The following is an 18,238-nucleotide window of genomic DNA, read 5'->3' as shown; positions in this document are numbered from 1 at the left end:
TCTACATTGTATTATCGTCTCTTTGCAAAGACAAATACCAGGAACTGAACATCACTGAAAATGTGATAATAGATGAAGATTTGTGTTCACATCAGTGGGACAGACGTTTCATTCCAGGGATAACACTCTAAAGCTCCCAGATTCAATCTGTGGTTGCAGCTAACAAATATGGTAAAACTATGTTCAATAAACGTCTAATGAATTGTCATGTTCACACATCTTGTTTATTTTTTACACAGATTCAACCCAATTCCATAGCAGTAAGATAACTAACAAATGAATGAAACCTTGAAGAAACCTGATGTTTAAAACACCCTTGTATCATTCTGTGAAAATGGGATTCATGTTCTTGAACATGAGGGAATGTTTTGTGCAGCCTGACATATAAACCTTGTAAGAATGTCACGACTGGACTTAACTAGACACATTATTTTAGTTTTAGGGATCTGCCTCTTGACAGTTCCCATTGTTTAGGAAACTTTTCCATACTTGTAACGTTGATTTTAGTAGGCAGGACACAGGCGCGGAACAGAGGACTTCTTAATAAAAAGAACTAAAACAAGAACAGAACAACATTATAAAAGGAATCTCAGAAAAAGGACAGAGAAGATACACTAGGAAAGGAGGACCTTAAATAGGCACAGTGATCCGGAGCAGAGATAAAGGGCAACGACAACAAACAGGCGTCCGTGCTTTCAGTGACAGAGAGGGGGGTTTTGCTGTACACAGGCTAGACAACACAAAAAAACAAATTACGGTTTGTTCCACATGTGGGGAATGTTTTCTGATCCTTAAATTAAATATTTAATGAAATATTTTTTTCCAGAGATGTCCCAATGGTATTCTCGCTACATAAATTATGATGTGTGGGAACTTAAGAGAACCTAAAAATAGATCCCACCCTAATACCGACATTGTGTAATCAGCACAGCTCCTGTTTCCCCCCTTGTACCTGCTATTCTGTAGGAGAGGGAGTAAATTGCCTTCTGCTATATGTTGATGATTTTACCCAGAGCTCTAAGCTGAGGCTCAGGGGGGCAATATTTTAGAGAATTAAACGCACCCGTGCGTTCGGAACGAAGCGGCAGCAGCTTCTTAAACGGCGCGCCTGGCGAGATGCTATTCTAATCCCATAATAATCATGGTAATGACAACACTGTAGGTTGCCACGAAGAAAGAAGTGTGGGGCACTATCCTGAGGCCCTACTGGTTATGGGGGGGGGGTAACCCAGTATCACCTTCACCCTGACGTGCCTGCCCCCACTCTCTCTGCCCGGGTAGCCAGCCATCAAAGGCACCTTCTGGTCCGTGTCCCTCTGATTTTTAATCTGTCTACCAAACTGGCGTGCTTGTGCTTCTGACCAACTTCCCAGCTTGCCTGGCAGGGGACAACTAGCCCCAAACATTGTCCCAGGAAGTCTGATCCCTAAGCAGCCCCCTAACGGAATGAACCTATGGTGTAGTGGAGCTCAATGTAGTCCCTTCTCTCTGATGTTCCCCATGTCTTCATATCTGTCTCTTCCCAGGAGCTGGGCTTTTTAAATTATTAAACACAGAGCTGGGCTTTTTCTGTTTCTTCACCTCTATCCTTTTTCTTTTTTCATTTTTCACTCTTTCTTCACCTAGGTTAATTTTTTTCACCTCTTTCCCTGTGTCTCTTTTCTTCCCCTCTTTCTTACTTCCCCTCTTCTGAATCTTTTTTTCTTTCTCTACCCACATACGATTTTGAAGAGATGCAAATGGCTCCGTTTTTGGAGAGCAGCATTTAACCAATGCCAAATTACTTCCCCATAAATCTGAAAACATCGTATTCTCAAAGGTTTCTCTGCAGATCCTTGTCCATGACGCAAGGTTACTCATAGACCTTAGAGCCTGTGTCTCTGATTGGCTCATACAGAGGGGTCAGACACCTCAGATTGGCTAATACAGAAGGGTCAGACACCTCTGATTGGCTCATACAGAGGGGTCAGACACTTCTGATTGGATCATACAGAGGGTTCAGACACCAGTAATTGTCTCATACAAAGGGATCAGATACACTCTGAGCCAATTACAGTTCCAGTAGGATACTGGTTGATAAAATTCACTTCTATGGATAAGAGTCAGGTTAATAACCATAGGCTTCTAACATAGGCAAAGGGTGAATAGCAGTTCTTCCACATTGACCTTGGAAACCAGTTTCTTATTCTTCTTCTCCATCAACTTCTAATCTCTTCTAGCCTATCCTGATTCCCTCACCCCTCCCTCCTGCCATCATGCACCCCCCCCCGCCCCGCCCCCACCCTTCTGCAGACCTTAAAGGGGTACAAATGGAATATTTCTGGAATTAAACAAACCCTCCTAAGCTCCCCCTCACCACTATGCTAGGTTGAACTAAATGGAATAACACAAAAAATCCCAATCAAATATGGGATACGACATACGTTTTCTATAATAAATCTGGACAGCCGGTTGACAATTCGATTTTTTTCTGGGAGCTCTATGGAGAAAAATCCTGTTTGACCCCTTTAGTGGCACCCCCAACCCCCCCACCCCACCTCCACACTGACCCTTGTCTCCTGACCCAGATCTGGACACGCCCAGCCCCTGCAAGGCCAAGTCCTGTGAGTTTGGCTCTGTGTGCGTGGTGAAGAACGACGAGCCCGTGTGCGAGTGCCCCGACGCCTGCCCTCAGACGCCCGACCCCGTGTGTGGCAGCGACGGCCAGAGTTACGGCAGCCAGTGTGAAATGAGGGCCATGGGCTGCGCCCTGCAGAAAGAGATCCACATCCACCGCAGAGGATCATGCGGTGAGTACCAGGCCGGTCGGTGTGACCGCGTGCCGCTGTCGGAAGCTATCCCGATTCTGGTGTCTGAAATTATTCTGGTGTTTTCAGTTCACCTGATGTTGGAAAAGTCCTTGGTAGGTCGTTCTGGATAAGTGTGTCTGTTGAATTACTCAAATGTAAATGTAAGCATATTTTGTTTGTGTTAATGACAGCTTTTTAGGTTTTAGGGTTGCATTCGCCAGGCACCATACTTCACCTAACAAACCCCCTGAACCACCCTCAAGCACATACTGTAACTCCCCATACTGTATGTCATCCATCTCCTCCTCCACTCAGCGCTCCTCCAGCTGGAACAAGCCTGCAATTTTCCTATTTTTGACCTTTCTAGCTGAAGATGTACTCAGCTTCCAATGAGAGGGGAAACGGCTCCTGCTGTATAATTGGTTACTGAGTCACGAGTCTTTGTCTGCTCTTGAGCACCAGGGTAAAAATATCTCTGTGGGTACCCATTCCACTGCCTGTTTTATTTAGCTTCCCAAAAGCTTGGTTAATTCACTTGATGAAGCCTCTTAAAACAAAACGTAGTGGTGTCTCTAGTACTCTAATTCCCAGATTTATAATGATGCTAATTAGCATTTTCCTTTTACCAAGAAATTATTTGATCCTTTGCCTTCTTGTCCATGGCCTCACCATGTCACTCTTGGTCTTCAGCAACAGTTTATTGCTGTTTGCCTGGTAACCCTAAATCTAAAACAATGGGATCCATCGGATTGGTCCCAGCAATCACTGGGTTTGGCCATAAGCCAGAACACATGTAGGTGAAGCCACATTTTGAAAATGGATAAATGGCTTTTATATTCTTGTAGGTTAGAGAAGATCCAATTGATAAGCGACTGCCTTGGAAGTGAGTCTTGGATTAAGTAAAAATGTTGACTAGATTTTATGCCATATGCCGGTTTCTGTATACTAAAGAACATGCTATATACATACAAGAAAGTTTTCTATACACTAAGCAAAGAGCAGAGGTGAAACCAGAAAAGGAACCAGGCAAGCCTTGTTCAGCCGGCCCACAATTGAAAGTCATAAATTGTTGCCCTCACTGGACTCAGACCCGGGTCTCCCATGTGAGAGGCAGTGTCCATAACCACTATGACACGGTGCTATATGTTCGCCCAGTGTCGGTATAGCATCTCAACATTAGATAATTCTGTCACGCATTAACAACACGCCAAGTTTTTATATTTCGCTAGACACCATCAAGCATTGTGATAAACTGAGTAACGTTTCTTATTAAGTTCACCTCCACCATAAATAGCGTCTATGAACTGTATGGCTTTTGCCACTGGCCGTTGTAACAGCTTATTAACCAGTAATAGGCTTACTAGAATCTACTAAATTACTACTTGGAATAATCATAAGTACTGAGCAATTGCTAGCAAGATTGAGGATGAACTATACATTGCCAAAGCTATTTGATTTCGTAAAAAAAAAAAAAATCTGTTATTCTTGAAGGACATTGATACAATAACTATCAATATAGGTGACGATAACTGACTTTTTCGTAACGGGAATAGATGAGAGAATCGTGGAAACCCCTACTCTTAAGGGGTTTCGATCTAGCCTACTGTATATTACCCTAAAAAGCATGCAGCGTCAGTCAGTCAGTAAGTAAGTAAGTATGAGACATTCGCTCTTCTTGACCGGCTCCGCTTACGAGGTCCAGCAAAAAATCTTTTAATGGTCTTTTCCTCAGTGTTCCCTCACTTTTCTTATGGTGTTGTTGAATGTATCCTGCTAGCCTTTTGGTTTTCTTAATCTTGGACCATTTTCTAGATTAAATACTGGTATTGTATTGATCTACTATGGTAGTGATAGATCAGCCAATATCCCTGATTGCTAATACCTTAACTACTGTTAGCCAGCCTTCCTGTTAGTTTCTGCAACTGCCAATACCAGTGCACACAAGTAAATTACATTTGCTTGGCTCAGCTTAGCACCTTTACGCTAGCTCTCTGCTAGCTCTACCCCCTATTGTTTCGACTTGAGTTTCACGTTTAATCCAATGCAGTGTTGTTGGCAGGGGGGCTGATGTGACACTGTTATTTTCCCTTCCCTCTCTCGGCCCACCCATCTCGGCTGACAGCCCCCCTTCCCCATTCTAAATTGAAATCTCTGCGCGTAAGGATGTATTCCAATGGGAAATGGAGCGAAAAGGAATGTTTGAGCCGGGCGGGCAAACTCAATTTGGAGATGGCGCTCATGCAGGCGGTGTTAGGTAGACAGGTCCCACCGTAGCACCGCCAGGGGGTAATGAATAGTCTTTATTTAAAAAAGGCCAAACTGTTACGGGCAAAGCGAAATACCGAGCCCTGTTGTGTGTGTGTGTGTGTGTGTGTGTGGATGGCAGTGAGTCTCCACATAAGCAGGAGTCAGCGGAACGTGGCAATAAAAGTGGCAGGCAGCACTAGACAATGGCCACTGGAGGGATGATGATGGTGATCTCAGTTGGATTTTTCCGGACTGTTTGAAGTGCTTTACACTGAGTCACATAACCTTCCCCTCTCCCAACGTTATCGATGTTAATTATCACGGCCCATTCACATCACCGGAGTACTGCGTGTGGAGTGGCTGGAAAGTTTGTGTGTTTGCTATTGTTTGTTGTTGTTTGGCATGCTAAGACAACCACCGTGTGAGTGTGTGAGTGGGCCCACCCCTCTGTAGGCCTTTTGTGCACGGTCATAATTAGATTTTCTTCCCCTCGAGGGGATTGAAAAATGGCTCTTGGGGAAATGGTTATCTTTACGACTCAGGTGCGCCCCGATAGTGAGATGACTGACATTTTTCATTATTCTGATATATTTTCACCACACAATGTTTGAGTGGCGGGCGACCTTGTGTGTCTGGCTGGAAGAAGGGGAGACGAGCGTGGCTAATCGACCACCGAGGCAAACTTCATACATTCACTCGGTTGCCAGTTTGTTAGGTACATCACGCCACTCTCAAAAAATCGAGTCACGTGGACATAATGCAGGGAGAGGCATCAATGCATTTAATTACTATTCAACTGACTGTTTGAATGGGCAAAAGGCGTGCGCTGAACGTCTTTGGGGATACAGTTCCTCACAAAAGCCCACTGTTACTGTTACATCATGCTGATTGCAGAGTTTGGCAGACGGTTTGGCATTTGTCAATAAACCCTTCCTGCCTGGTGTCAACAGCACAGGCTGGTGCTGTAATGGCTGGTGGTGGTGGTTTAATGGGTGGTGGTGGTGTAATGGCTGGAGGTGGTTGTGTAATGACTGGTTGGTGGCGATGTAATGGGTGGTGGTGGTGGTGTAATGGCTGGTGGTGGTGTAATGGGTTGTGGTTGTGTAATGACTGGTTGGTGGCGATGTAATGGGTGGTGGTGGTGGTGTAATGGCTGGTGGTGGTGTAATGGGTTGTGGTGGTGTAATGGCTGGTTGGTTGTGGTGTAATGGCTGGTGGTGGTTGTGTAATGGGTGGTGGTGGTGTAATGGGTGATTGTGTAATGGATGGTAGTGGTGGTGGTATAATGGGTGGTGGTGGTGGTTTAATGGCTGGGGGTGGTGGTGGTTGTGTAATGGCTGGTGGTGTAATGGCTGTTGGTGGTGCTGTAATGGCTGGTGGTGGTGGTTTAATGGGTGGTGGTGGTGTAATGGCTGGAGGTGGTTGTGTAATGACTGGTTGGTGGCGATGTAATGGGTGGTGGTGGTGGTGTAATGGCTGGTGGTGGTGTAATGGGTTGTGGTTGTGTAATGACTGGTTGGTGGCGATGTAATGGGTGGTGGTGGTGGTGTAATGGCTGGTGGTGGTGTAATGGGTTGTGGTGGTGTAATGGCTGGTTGGTTGTGGTGTAATGGCTGGTGGTGGTTGTGTAATGGGTGGTGGTGGTGTAATGGGTGATTGTGTAATGGATGGTAGTGGTGGTGGTATAATGGGTGGTGGTGGTGGTTTAATGGCTGGGGGTGGTGGTGGTTGTGTAATGGCTGGTGGTGTAATGGCTGTTGGTGGTGGTAATGGCTGTTGGTGGTGGTGTAATGGCTGGTGGTGGTGGTGTAATGGGTGGTGGTGGTGTAATGGCTGGTGGTGGGTGTGTAATGGGTGGGGAATCACTCATTACACCAGTTTGCAGCAACTGTGTGATGCCATCACTTCGCCATGGACCAACTTTCTCATCAAGCGTTTATAACATCTTGTCGAGTTAATGGTCCAAAGAATTCAGGCTGTTCTGGAGACACTGTGGTCCAGCCCGGTACTAGATGAGTATTCCTAATAGCCTGGCAGCTGAGTGAATTTACAGCAGAATAGATCAGAGAATAAAGAATCCTTTAGAACAGAAAACATAGATGTGAGGATGTAGGAGAATATAAGCCATCCACAGAGTAGGGGAGAAGAGAGGAAGGCAGACAGAGACAGGGAGAGTAATAAAGTAGGTAAATAAGGAAGAGCGAGGGGGTGAGTAATAGTGATGGAGCCGACACACTGGGGTCTTCTGGGGGGGGGGGGGGGGTTATAGTGTAGGCTATTTTAAGAGCCTTTCACTAAACAAATGGCTCTTCTTTTTCTTCTCATGTTAAAGAACAACCCCTCCCTTGCCATAGCTTGAGTCTCCCTCACTAATTTTACTCCTCTGAGCTTTTATTCTCACCACCATCTCTCTCTATCCATCACTTGGATTGGTCCTCTCCTCAAGGCCACGTTTTACAACTTGCCTGTCCCCCGCCACGTCCCCTCCCTGGCCAGTCAACTCCCCCCACCTGGTTAGCGCCGCCGGCTTCTCCTGTGTAGCCTTTACATCCGTTTAGCAGTCCACTTGGGTCCGGCGTGCTGGATGTCTCCCAAATTAGCCTCCGCCAGTGATCGGCAACGCTGGCTGGAACGGGCGACGCGAGGAGAAGCCAGAGGGGGGAGATAAAGGAGGGAGGCCTTTATCGGGACACAACATTGATAAAAGACGACACTCGCCGTGATCTATAGCGCCCGGGTCCGGTAGCGCCGTCATTGTCACGGTGATGCATTCCCCATACCCTCCAGACGCCATCTCCTTTTATTTTTTCCATCCAGCCTGCTTTTTATTTTAATGGGGCCCCCAGGCTGAGCCGGGCTGCCCTGCGTCTTGACTGTGTTAAGATGTTACCTGGTATACACCAGTTATTAACACGGGGAAAGGGAGGATGACATTCCAGTAGCCCCGTCTCTCCGTTAGCACTAAATCAGCTGCTGTTAATACCTGTCCGCTCAGTGGGTGTGATAACGGGCGCACCATCCTAATGCAGTCCAACTGATGTAATTGGCATGCCTCCACTTTATGCAAGGCAGAGGGAGAAACACTGAATGGAAAATAAGTCAAAGGATCAGAGTCCACTGGAAAGAGATTCTCAGTCCAGATCAACCGACAATGCCTCTAGCAGCTGTGTAAGGTCTGGACACCCTCTAGATTAGGGGCTCGCTAGAAATGCTGGCCTTTCAGAAAGAGTCAGGGAGACACATGACATCCTGGTTACATCATGATTGTGGATTTTTCCGAGCCGTCCACGCTGGCTGTGGAAGAACATGTTCTATACAGCCCTCTATGTCCTTTACTCCTCACTGACACACACACACACACACACTCAGTCTGTCTCTCCCTCTTTTTCAATCCTGGTACCGACACTGGTTTTACTAACTCCCTCCCACCTGTCTCCCTCCCTCCCACCTGTCTCCCTCCCTCCCACCTGTCTCCCTTCCTCCAACCTGCCCTCCCACCTGTCTCCTTCCAGACAAGGCGTGTGCCAATTGTTCATTCGGGGCAATCTGCGATGCGCAGTCGGGTCGCTGCGTGTGCCCGCAGGAGTGTGTGGAGTCCCACCAACCAGTGTGCGGCAGCGACGGCTCCACCTATAACAGCGAGTGTGAGCTCCACGTGCGCGCCTGTACCAAGCAGCTTGACCTCCGGGTCGTCGCCCAGGGAGAATGCAGTGAGTAATGGCATCGCCAGTGTCCTGGTATGACTTACTAAAGGAACAACATTCTGTTGTGTTTTAGCAAGGCCCCGTTGCGTAGTTAATGTTTGTCTGCGTGCGTGTGCGTTTGCAGGGACGTGTGGAAGCACCGTGTGTGCCTGGGGGGCCCGATGCATTCAGAACAAGTGTGAGTGCCCCCAGTGCCAGGCCCAGGCCTTCTCGCCGGTGTGTGGTAGTGATGGCGTCACCTACGACAACGCGTGTGAGCTGGGCGTGGCGTCCTGTGTCCTCAAAAGGAAGATTGAGGTGGCCAAGCCTGGCAGCTGCGATGAAGGTAAGAATTGGTTAAATGGTTTTATGAAATATACCGTTCCGGTGACTTCCTTGATTGTTTCGCAGCAATTCATAGAGATGTTGTTGTGTTCTCCGGTTGTTAAGCAATTAATCAAACCAACGTTCATTCTGATACTTAACAGTGTGTCTATTGAGAAATCCAATCATTCACAAAGAGACATTAACAGACTGTGGGACTCTTCTCTTACTGGGCTGTAGGCAGCTGTAGTTTTCACCAGGCATATACTCAACCTATTTCAGCCCTGTCAGCAAGGTAATGAACTACGATAACCATCAGTCATTGCACTTCTTATGGATGCATTCTGCACAACAAGGAAGAGAGGTGTAGAGACACAAGGCAGCAACGGGAGGGATGGAGAGACTTTTACCCAGTTGATGGTTGTAATAATAAGCAGTCTGGGAAGTGTGCATTTGGCTGCTTTGAAGAACTACACACATGATTATGTGCGACAGATCTGCTGCTACTATCATAGTTAAGTAGGACATGTCAGTGTGGAGCACATGATAATGTTGGTTATCTGGCAGTACGCTGCTACTTCCAGGAGCACAGATTAGATGAGTAGTTCAAGGAATTACATAATAAAGTCATAAAATCGAAACAAATTAAGTACATTATAACTGTTTGTTAAATGTCAACAAGGTTGTGTAACAATATTCTGGACCAAAATGTTTTGTTTACTGCTGTACTGTACTGTACTGTAATGTTTAATAGAATTTGGCATTGACGGAGACATTGTTGAATGGTCTCAAACAATTTCCATATTCTCAAACAATTTCCATATTACAAATATAACAAAATCCATACATGCTTTTTCAAACCTACTGGGATCCGCCCCCGCCTCCAAAACCCAATGATTGACAAACAATACAGGGTACACCAATCAAAATGTCCTCCATGATGCTAGCGGAATCGCCCAGCGTTATTCAAAAGGGACATGCCAGGGAAAATCTGAACTCCGAGACTCCCGGTGTCTTTTTAAACGAGACGCGCCCAGGGTGGTGCTCTCCTCTCCTCCGTCCTACTGGCACAGTTCCAGAACCGGTGCTACTCTGTGACAACCACCTCTCTCTCTGGGAAGCTCTGTCACCATACAGTTGTCATGCAGACAGCGTCAGCCGCGGTCCCCCGTGGCCACACATAGTCCCCGTCACAAGGCTGTCGTCATCGTCTGAAGTGTCAACACAGAGCAGGTTTCATCTGACAGCAGGCGAGATGGAGGGGGAGATGGAGGGAGAGATGGAGAGAGAGAGCTGATGAAAGAGATGGCGAGGGGGAGGGAGAACTGATGAAAGGGGAGAGTTGGAAAGAGAAAATAGTGAGCCTATTCATGAATGATAATTGTGCTATGTTCTGGTTAAACCCCTTGCATGGTGCCAGGGTCCAGTTTGTTGTACCGGACCAGATGGCGGTGTTCACTGTAACTATTCCATGACTGAGTCCGATAACCTGCTGCATGTGGATCCTGGAGAAGCTTGAAGGAGGAGGAAGCAATGTGCCTTGGGTCACACACACACACAAATACAGAGTTCCCCCAGAATCATAATACTCATGCTTGGATGCACACACACACACACAGTGTAGATGCTTCTCCTCTATAACACCCCAAAGGCATTCGACTGTTTGTGAAGCCTGGCTACTGACTCTTCACTCTCGCTGTCTTACCTCTCTTGCCCTCTTTTTCACTCTATTTCAGTGTCCTCACCAACCCTGTCTTTCTTCCTCTTTTCCACTTTAGTTGTCAGAAAGCCATCAGCGTGTAACAAAAGCCTGTCTCTCCCTCTCCCATCCCCATTGTCTCACCATGTTGCCCCACGTTCCACTAGCAGTGTCTCCTGACATAAAGAGCACACTGCTTTCAGAGATGGGATCAGATCCAATCGATAAACCTCCCCCAGGGTATACAGGTCGAGGTTTCTTTTTGTTCCGTGCTTTGTCACCATTCCTCTTGCCACTCTAGTAGATTACTGACACAACCTTCCACAGCTACAAGCTAGGACAGTGTGCATGGGATAGCTGTTGTTGCTTAGCTGACTATTTGGTCATTTTCTCCCCTCCCGATTCATAAGGTCTTATCTACAGCGGGTATGGAAGAGATCCAAAGATTCGCGGTTGTAACTGGTGTAAAAAGCTATGGGGTCAAATGCTGATTTAGAGATGAGGTCAAATCATTACACCAGTGATTTATAGTTGAGTAAGTCTGAGCCTGAGTGTTGGAAGACCGTTCAAAGCCATTTAGCAGGAGCTTGGTCCCTTCGGGCCCCAGGTGTTCTGAAAGCACTGAATTCGGAGCTCTAAGTTATCTTCAATGTGAGCGAGACCTACACACAACTTTACATTTCCTTTCAAATGGTGTTATTAATTATTACACAGATGGATTTCTCGCAGAATTTTCACTTAGCTTCTAGTAGGTCTATAGCACGTCTTTTGAGAATTACCCAGGTTTGAGAGTCGCTGTATCCTTCCTTTCTAGATGTCAGAGTGGTTGTTTATGCGCATTGGTCCAACTTGCTAATAAAACATCATCAATACCATCTGGAGATTTTCTTACCATCATTTATTTTATCTACTTGCAATTATGTTTAGGCTAAAGCTTAAGATTATTGCAATGTTAGCTACAATATACTTTCAGAGTTCTATTTTATATCCGAGGGCTTAAATGGACATTTCCCAATTTCTCTGTAGCCAGGGCCAGGACACCAAAAATGTTAACTGTCCTCTGAAAACCCGGAATGCCTTGTCAACATACTCTGTCCGTGTGCTGTGTATGTATATGGGCCTGACTGAGAAGTACAGAAATCTTGTCCAAAGCTCTCTCTTGGCTTGTCAACTTTTTTAAAAAGCTTTCACTACACTTTCTCCTTTTTAATTCAGCCAATTATATAGCTAAATAGCAAGTTTATCCTAATTCACAAGTGTACTGCTCCTATGTCCTGGTGTGATTTTCAAACCAACATGTTTGGTACATGTTCAGATAATTTTGGTTAACTACATACGCTTATGCTACTAGTTAGTAAATGTATTATTAGCATGTGAATGGTATGGTACGTTTCTTATGGCTATTTACCAAATGTTTGTTTTTGATGCATTTACATTCAGTCTTTAATACTCTGTGTGTCCTATTGTCCAACTGGTCACAGGACCAGTACTGCCAATCACAAGAGTATGAACCTAATCAAACAACTTTTCCAGCTGTTCTTTTGATTCTGCTGGCTGAATGTAAAGACACTGTCAAAGACATTGTCATCATTAAATCAAACAGTTGTTTGTTTGAAAATAATAGCAAAACTTTTGTCTAGGGAACTCACATCGTTCCGACCCGAGGTTTGGGACCCACGGTTTTGGGAATCTCTTCCACAGCTGAATGCCCCACCACTGTCTGTCTCACTGGATGACAACTGTCTGTAAAACTATTATGAACATTTGTTTTGGTAGCCAGTTTTTGAGACAGCTAAGTCAGACTCCGTTTACAAACTCAAAATAAATGCTAATAAAAACGGACTGTCAAAAGACTGGGAACTAGACCAAAACCACTGGCGTCTGAAGCATTTACCCATTGTCACATGTCTACGACTTCTAACCACCTGTTACCCTGCCTACAGTACTGGTTGAAGCCTACGACTCCGGCGAATTGTAGTAGTGATTTATTCGTTTATTTAGACCCAAGTTAAAAACCATATTCATTAGTCATAGAGAGAAATGGTAGTGTTTTCTCCCCCCTTTTATTTAGTGGTAATGAATAATGACACTGCTCCGACCGTTGGCTGTACAGGGGAATTTATCACCTGTTTAATTTCACACTCGGGTAGGCCTGGGCTCAGCTACTTTGTCGACACTGACAAAGTGGCGGGTGAGCGTAGTGCATCAACTTGGGCCCAGTCCTGTTTTAATTGAATACACATTTACTGAACAGGATTATGGTTGAAAATACCAGCACTGTGATGCACAGTCAATGCAACATCCTCCATGCCCCCCTCCGCCCCCCCCCTGCACCCAGAGTGGGAGAGGGAGAGGGGGCAGAGAAGAGCTCATCAAAAGCAGATCAGGGAGCTTTTTCTCCTCTGCAGTCATGCATCCATCACAAGGGCTTCTATCTGTCTATCTATCTTGCTAAGGAACTTTACCTCTCTCTTTCTCTGTTTTTCTGAGCTCCATGCCGCTCAATCCCTCTTTATGTGTGTGGGGTGGGGGGGGGGGCATTATTTGAACTAACACACTGTCACATCCTTCAACAGCAGACCGTCTGAAGGGCTGACAAATGGAGCGAAAACAAACAAGAAAAGGCCTGAGCAACAAGGCACCAGCGTGCCTTGGATGACCGAGGCCACGCTGTTTCGATTGTCCCCTAATATGCTCCAAAACACTCCAGAATGCACACGTAGAGTACACACACACACACACCCACACAGAGTGTGACCAAACACACACAGACATTTGACAGATCAGAATTGGTCATGTTGACAGTGACACAGGTAAATACATTGGTACTGTCTGTATTTTGTTTGTTCTTATAGACAGTGTCAGTTTTCTGGACTGGATATTGATAGCAGTGTGCTGACTCAGGGCCATGGTGTTCAGAAACACATTTTAAAAGTATTTTTCCCCCGATTTCCCTCCAATTACCCGCACTCAGCCAAGTCTTCCTTCCCCTCGGGTTATCACCTCATCATATTAAAAAGCATTTTCTCCTCCATTGCTTCTATTGGTTTTATTCCATCACACCATTTCTCACTGTTCCTTAAAAAATATAAGAAAAGCTGCTATTCTTCTCTCTCTAATGTATTTGTTCATCACAATGTAGATCCCTTGGCAAAATAAACCGTGGGTTTGACATGATTGAGGAATAAGGAGCGGGCAGACCTAAGTGTTGAGGGAAGAGCTGATGCAGACATCTTCCTGTTAATTGAAAGGTTCATAGGCAGTGCGGGAGGCAGCCACATGAAAGACCCACAGCTAATTAGTGCCTCCCTCCCTTCCTCCCTCGTTTTATTTATTCTATTTCTCATCTCTTCTTTTTTTCACTTTTATATTTATTTATTCTTTGAGTCAGGGGTGCGTGCGTGAGTGCAATGTGAATTGGGTGGTGAAACGCTGTCTTTGCTCACTCCCACATTTCCCTTCTCGAAGCTGAGTTTGCGGGAAATGGACTCAGCTGGCCAGGCTGTCCTGAGCCTTGTTTATTTAACGGCTGCTCTGAGGTCAGTCGACATGCTTTTATCATCTCTATTTAATGTATTAGATCCAGTCCCGGTGATAGGAATAATTGGATGCCGGTTCAAATGTTCAGCACAGTATTGTTTGTTTTCTTAAGGGTTGAGTTTGATGTGAACTCTCCTTGATACCCCCGGCCTCTTACATTCCTCCATTGTTCTCTGTGTGTGTGGGGCTAATGAAGTGAATGCCCTTCCACTGTATCGACCCCTCCAGTGTGTCAGAGCCTATTGCTGATGACCCATATCGGGTGGAGGAGATGGACTGCTGCTCCTCTGGCCCCAGCGCCGCCCGTTTCCCTGTGACCTGCCCCATAATCCACTTAAGGAGATGGGTTATGCTAAGTGGCACTTCCACGACTACACCATCGATTTCCCCATTAGAGCCAGTGGGGGCCATGCTATAGTACAGCAGCCCGTCAATACGGATGCTACTGAGTCAGACGAAAAATAGGACTAAAGCGTTTGGGATCCCTTTATATGTTTTTTTTTATTTTTTTGTATAGCAACTGCTTTCTCACTGGTATATATTGTAAGTTCAATTTGATGCTAATCAGCCCAATCCTCGGTTAAATGTGGAGGATCTTTCGTCCCTGATTCCTTCATTTCCCTGGACGTCTGGTGTTGCAGGTGAACTGTCAGAACATCAGAAGTCGGATCCTCCCATTCTCCACGGTTGAACTCCCACCCATTTTGTTTGGATTAAATAAAACATTGCAGTTAAGCTTGATGTCTCCACGCCCGTTTCCCTCACTTCTCCTTTTTTTTCTTAAAGGTTTTAGCATTTTAGGTTTATGATGGTTACGTTGGAAATCATTCACGCTTTTCATTTACTCTTTTGACTGCTCACCGAAGAGCTGTTTTCAAAAACATTACAAGGACAGCTCTTAAAAAGGACTATTCAATGCCGTGAAGTGAACAGTACCATATAAAAAGCAATTCTAAGGTTACTTTCCACGTTCATGGATACATCAAATCAACGGAAAAACTTTTCTCTGAAGTCTGAAGTGGATTGACAATTTGATCTTACTGAACAGCATACAATTAGTGCTTTCCTCATATCAGGAAATCTGTTTTCATGAAACAGGCTCTTGCATTGATTCTCCCTCGCAGGGAGGAAAGTGGTAATATTTAATTCCACTTTCTTTTCTCTGCTTTAATTGAAATGTAAAGGATGCCTCACTAGTGGCACGAAAATGTTGCACCTAATTTGTTTTGTCAATCGCTGGTCCTCTCTGTGGTTGGTCATTATCTTGTGCTTTCAGGAGCGCCTCAGTGCCAATGTGAAGGTAATGTTTATATTCATGAGATGGAAAACATGAGCACTGCCAAGAACCCTTGCTTTAACTTTTAGGGGTGACGACAAAGATGGAAGACATCTTAGCTGCTGTAACATAAAGGTTAGGGTTTCCTGAAATGTGTGACTGCGCTGGGCTGATAATAAACCTTTGTCCCTGTGTGTGTGTGTGTGGTCTCTGCAGAGTGTGGGTCAGGAGGATCGGGCTCAGGTGTTGAGAGCTGCGAACATGACAGGTGTCGTACCTTCGGAGGCTCATGGGACGAGGATGCGGAGGAAGACCGCTGTGTCTGTGAATTTGACTGCCATCGGGTGCCTCGCAACCAGGTAAGCCTTGCCCTCCGTTACTTGACCTTTGACAACCAACCGCAACCCTATGCAGGGGTTTTACAACAGCAGTTTCCAGTGTTGTGGGTGCCTATGTAAGTCCTGGGTAATGAGTGGACGACATTGAACATTTCATTTAGAATCAGTCTCAGCGCAATTGAATTTGGATGTTGTGATTGACTTTCAGTCGTGCGGTTGAAATGAATGATGTCTTAGGGTACTTTGAAATTGAATTGGAATGAATCGTTCATTCCAATTTATTCCATCGTCCATTTGAACTTGTCAATTCTCCTCAGGTGTGTGGCTCAGATGGGAGGACCTACAACAACCAGTGTGAGTTGAAGAAGGCCAGGTGTGACAAACAGGAGCACCTGCAGATCCAGAATCAGGGACCCTGCACAGGTGAGGAGCTGGAACAGACCACCATAACTGTATCCAACCAAAGTAACAACACATTCACTCAGCTCAGTACTTGGAATAAAAACCTGATTGTTTATGTTCTTGACACCATATTGGTTGATAGGCTATCTAACACAGTGTCATTGCTGGCTACCGATAGCTCCCATCTGCCTATTGGAGAACTACATATGGCTTAACATGAATATGGCTACCAAAGGCTCAACATGAAAAAGCTCCTGTTTCTCTAGAGACAGCCACCACAGATGTTAGGTCGTTCAGTAAAAAAAAAAAAAAAAAGAAACGGTTTGTTGTAGTCAAGTCTCAGCCTTGGCAGTGCAGACTAGCAGCTCTAACTGAAGAGGCAGTATAGAGAGGCTTCTGCAGCAGGCCAGAGCGAAGCAAAAGGCACATAAGAGATTCTGTCTGATCACTGCAGCCTGTTTGATTCCCTGCGGCCCTAAAAAGAGCAAGCGAGCGAACGAAAGGGAGAGAAATAGAGAGAGTGCTACGCTTGGGTTTCACACTCGCATCCCTTTAGAGTCGTTCCTCCTAAGCTGGCCTCTTTGGGCGTTTTCTGTCACGCTTCTACACCATCCGCAGAGAATCAATCTCTTTCCCTGTGTAGTGTTATTGGTGCGCACGCTGTAGGCTCCCTTATTCTCCCAAAAACCTCTGATCAATTGAAATCTTATTGGGCCCTTCTTCATTAGCTACGCATGGAGGAGCCTGTCTTTGACCATGGTTTGACTTAAAGGCCTTTAAACACAAGCGAGCTCCTGTATTATAAAATGTTTTCATCTATGTTATAAACACCTGACGTGTTGGTTTTCTGTGAAAACCTTTCGTCTTGGACATGAGTTCTTAGATCTATGACAGCCGTCTCAAAGAATTTCCAAGCTGTCCTATTTTGCATTTTCCCATCAGAAAACTGGGTCAGTGATTCCAGTCTTCTTGAGGTCTAAAAATGATCCTGTGTTATATTTCATGGCTACATCCACAGGCACTCAATTCTGAATACAAATACAAAGGCTACCTACACAGAACCGTGGCAACAGCACAACTTGAAATAGAGAGTAATACTTTGACATCAAAGAGAAGTGCATTGTGCTAGACAATGGCCACTGAAGAGGAAAAACCCTTGAAGGTTTGAAGAACATATGAAATTAAAAGTTCCCCTTGTCCTAATAGGCTCAGCAGAGATAGTAGCGAGAGCGCTGAAAAGTGGCAAGTTAATGAACTGTGTCCAAAGCCATCCCTGGATTGGGAAAGCACTGGAAAAAGAGAGAGCGAGTCATCACCATTAGGCTTCGGCTCATATCCACACCAGTAACAGTGTGATTTATGGGCTAGTATCTGCAACCTCCAAACTCCAAATGAGGAACACAAGAGTGGAAGAAAGAGTTCTTCCTCACACCCCACCAATGGCAGCCATTTTGTTTGAAAACCAAAAGCAATAAGTAACGATATATTTCCTTGGCCAGTAAACAACCCCTCCCTCTTTCCTTCGTAATATATCTTTTTCCTTTCCGTAAGTGTTCTGTTGGGTAGCATATTTGTTTCGGGTGTGTTGTTTGTGGTTTGTGTTTTGAGCTGTCACGTCGGCTTGGATTCTAGCACGAGCACAGACAAAACAACTACACACATACTCTCTAAGATTGGCCCAGTCCATTACATTTTCTCTGCTTCTACAAGCTTGTAGCGATGTTGTGTCGCACTCGGCAATTTCACAGGAGAACAAATGAAGAGAATAGGCCTCGTAGGAAGTGGCAAATGTCAGCTGTTGCAAATCTACATTGTTTGTTTTCGCTACACTGGTAGTAATAGCATAATTTTCGGTCTGATTCTGAGCCATTGTCAGGATTGGGAAAGTATCATTCTTATCTGGAAGCCAGATGCCAGCTTCTCCACCTCTGGCCCTCTAG

The 18,238-nt window shown here is 45.4% G+C and overlaps 1 protein-coding gene across 11 annotated transcripts in view; it reads left to right on the top strand.

Moving 5' to 3' along the window:
- The window catches only part of agrn (agrin), a 236,336-nt gene that overhangs the window by 164,798 nt on the left and 53,300 nt on the right, over positions 1-18,238 (top strand). For all 11 annotated transcript variants that reach the window (XM_020051742.2, XM_020051741.2, XM_020051744.2 and 8 more), the window contains 5 exons: positions 2,568-2,789; positions 8,549-8,746; positions 8,865-9,065; positions 15,775-15,917; positions 16,214-16,319. In XM_020051742.2, the coding sequence (XP_019907301.2) occupies positions 2,568-2,789; positions 8,549-8,746; positions 8,865-9,065; positions 15,775-15,917; positions 16,214-16,319 (870 nt within the window). The remainder of the gene's footprint in view (positions 1-2,567; positions 2,790-8,548; positions 8,747-8,864; positions 9,066-15,774; positions 15,918-16,213; positions 16,320-18,238) is intronic.

This window comes from Esox lucius, chromosome 12 (assembly GCF_011004845.1).
Source record: "Esox lucius isolate fEsoLuc1 chromosome 12, fEsoLuc1.pri, whole genome shotgun sequence".
Classification (NCBI taxonomy): Eukaryota; Metazoa; Chordata; class Actinopteri; order Esociformes; family Esocidae; genus Esox; species Esox lucius.
The sequence above is the reverse complement of the archived record's forward strand: the minus strand, read 5'-3'. Positions and strand labels throughout refer to the sequence as shown.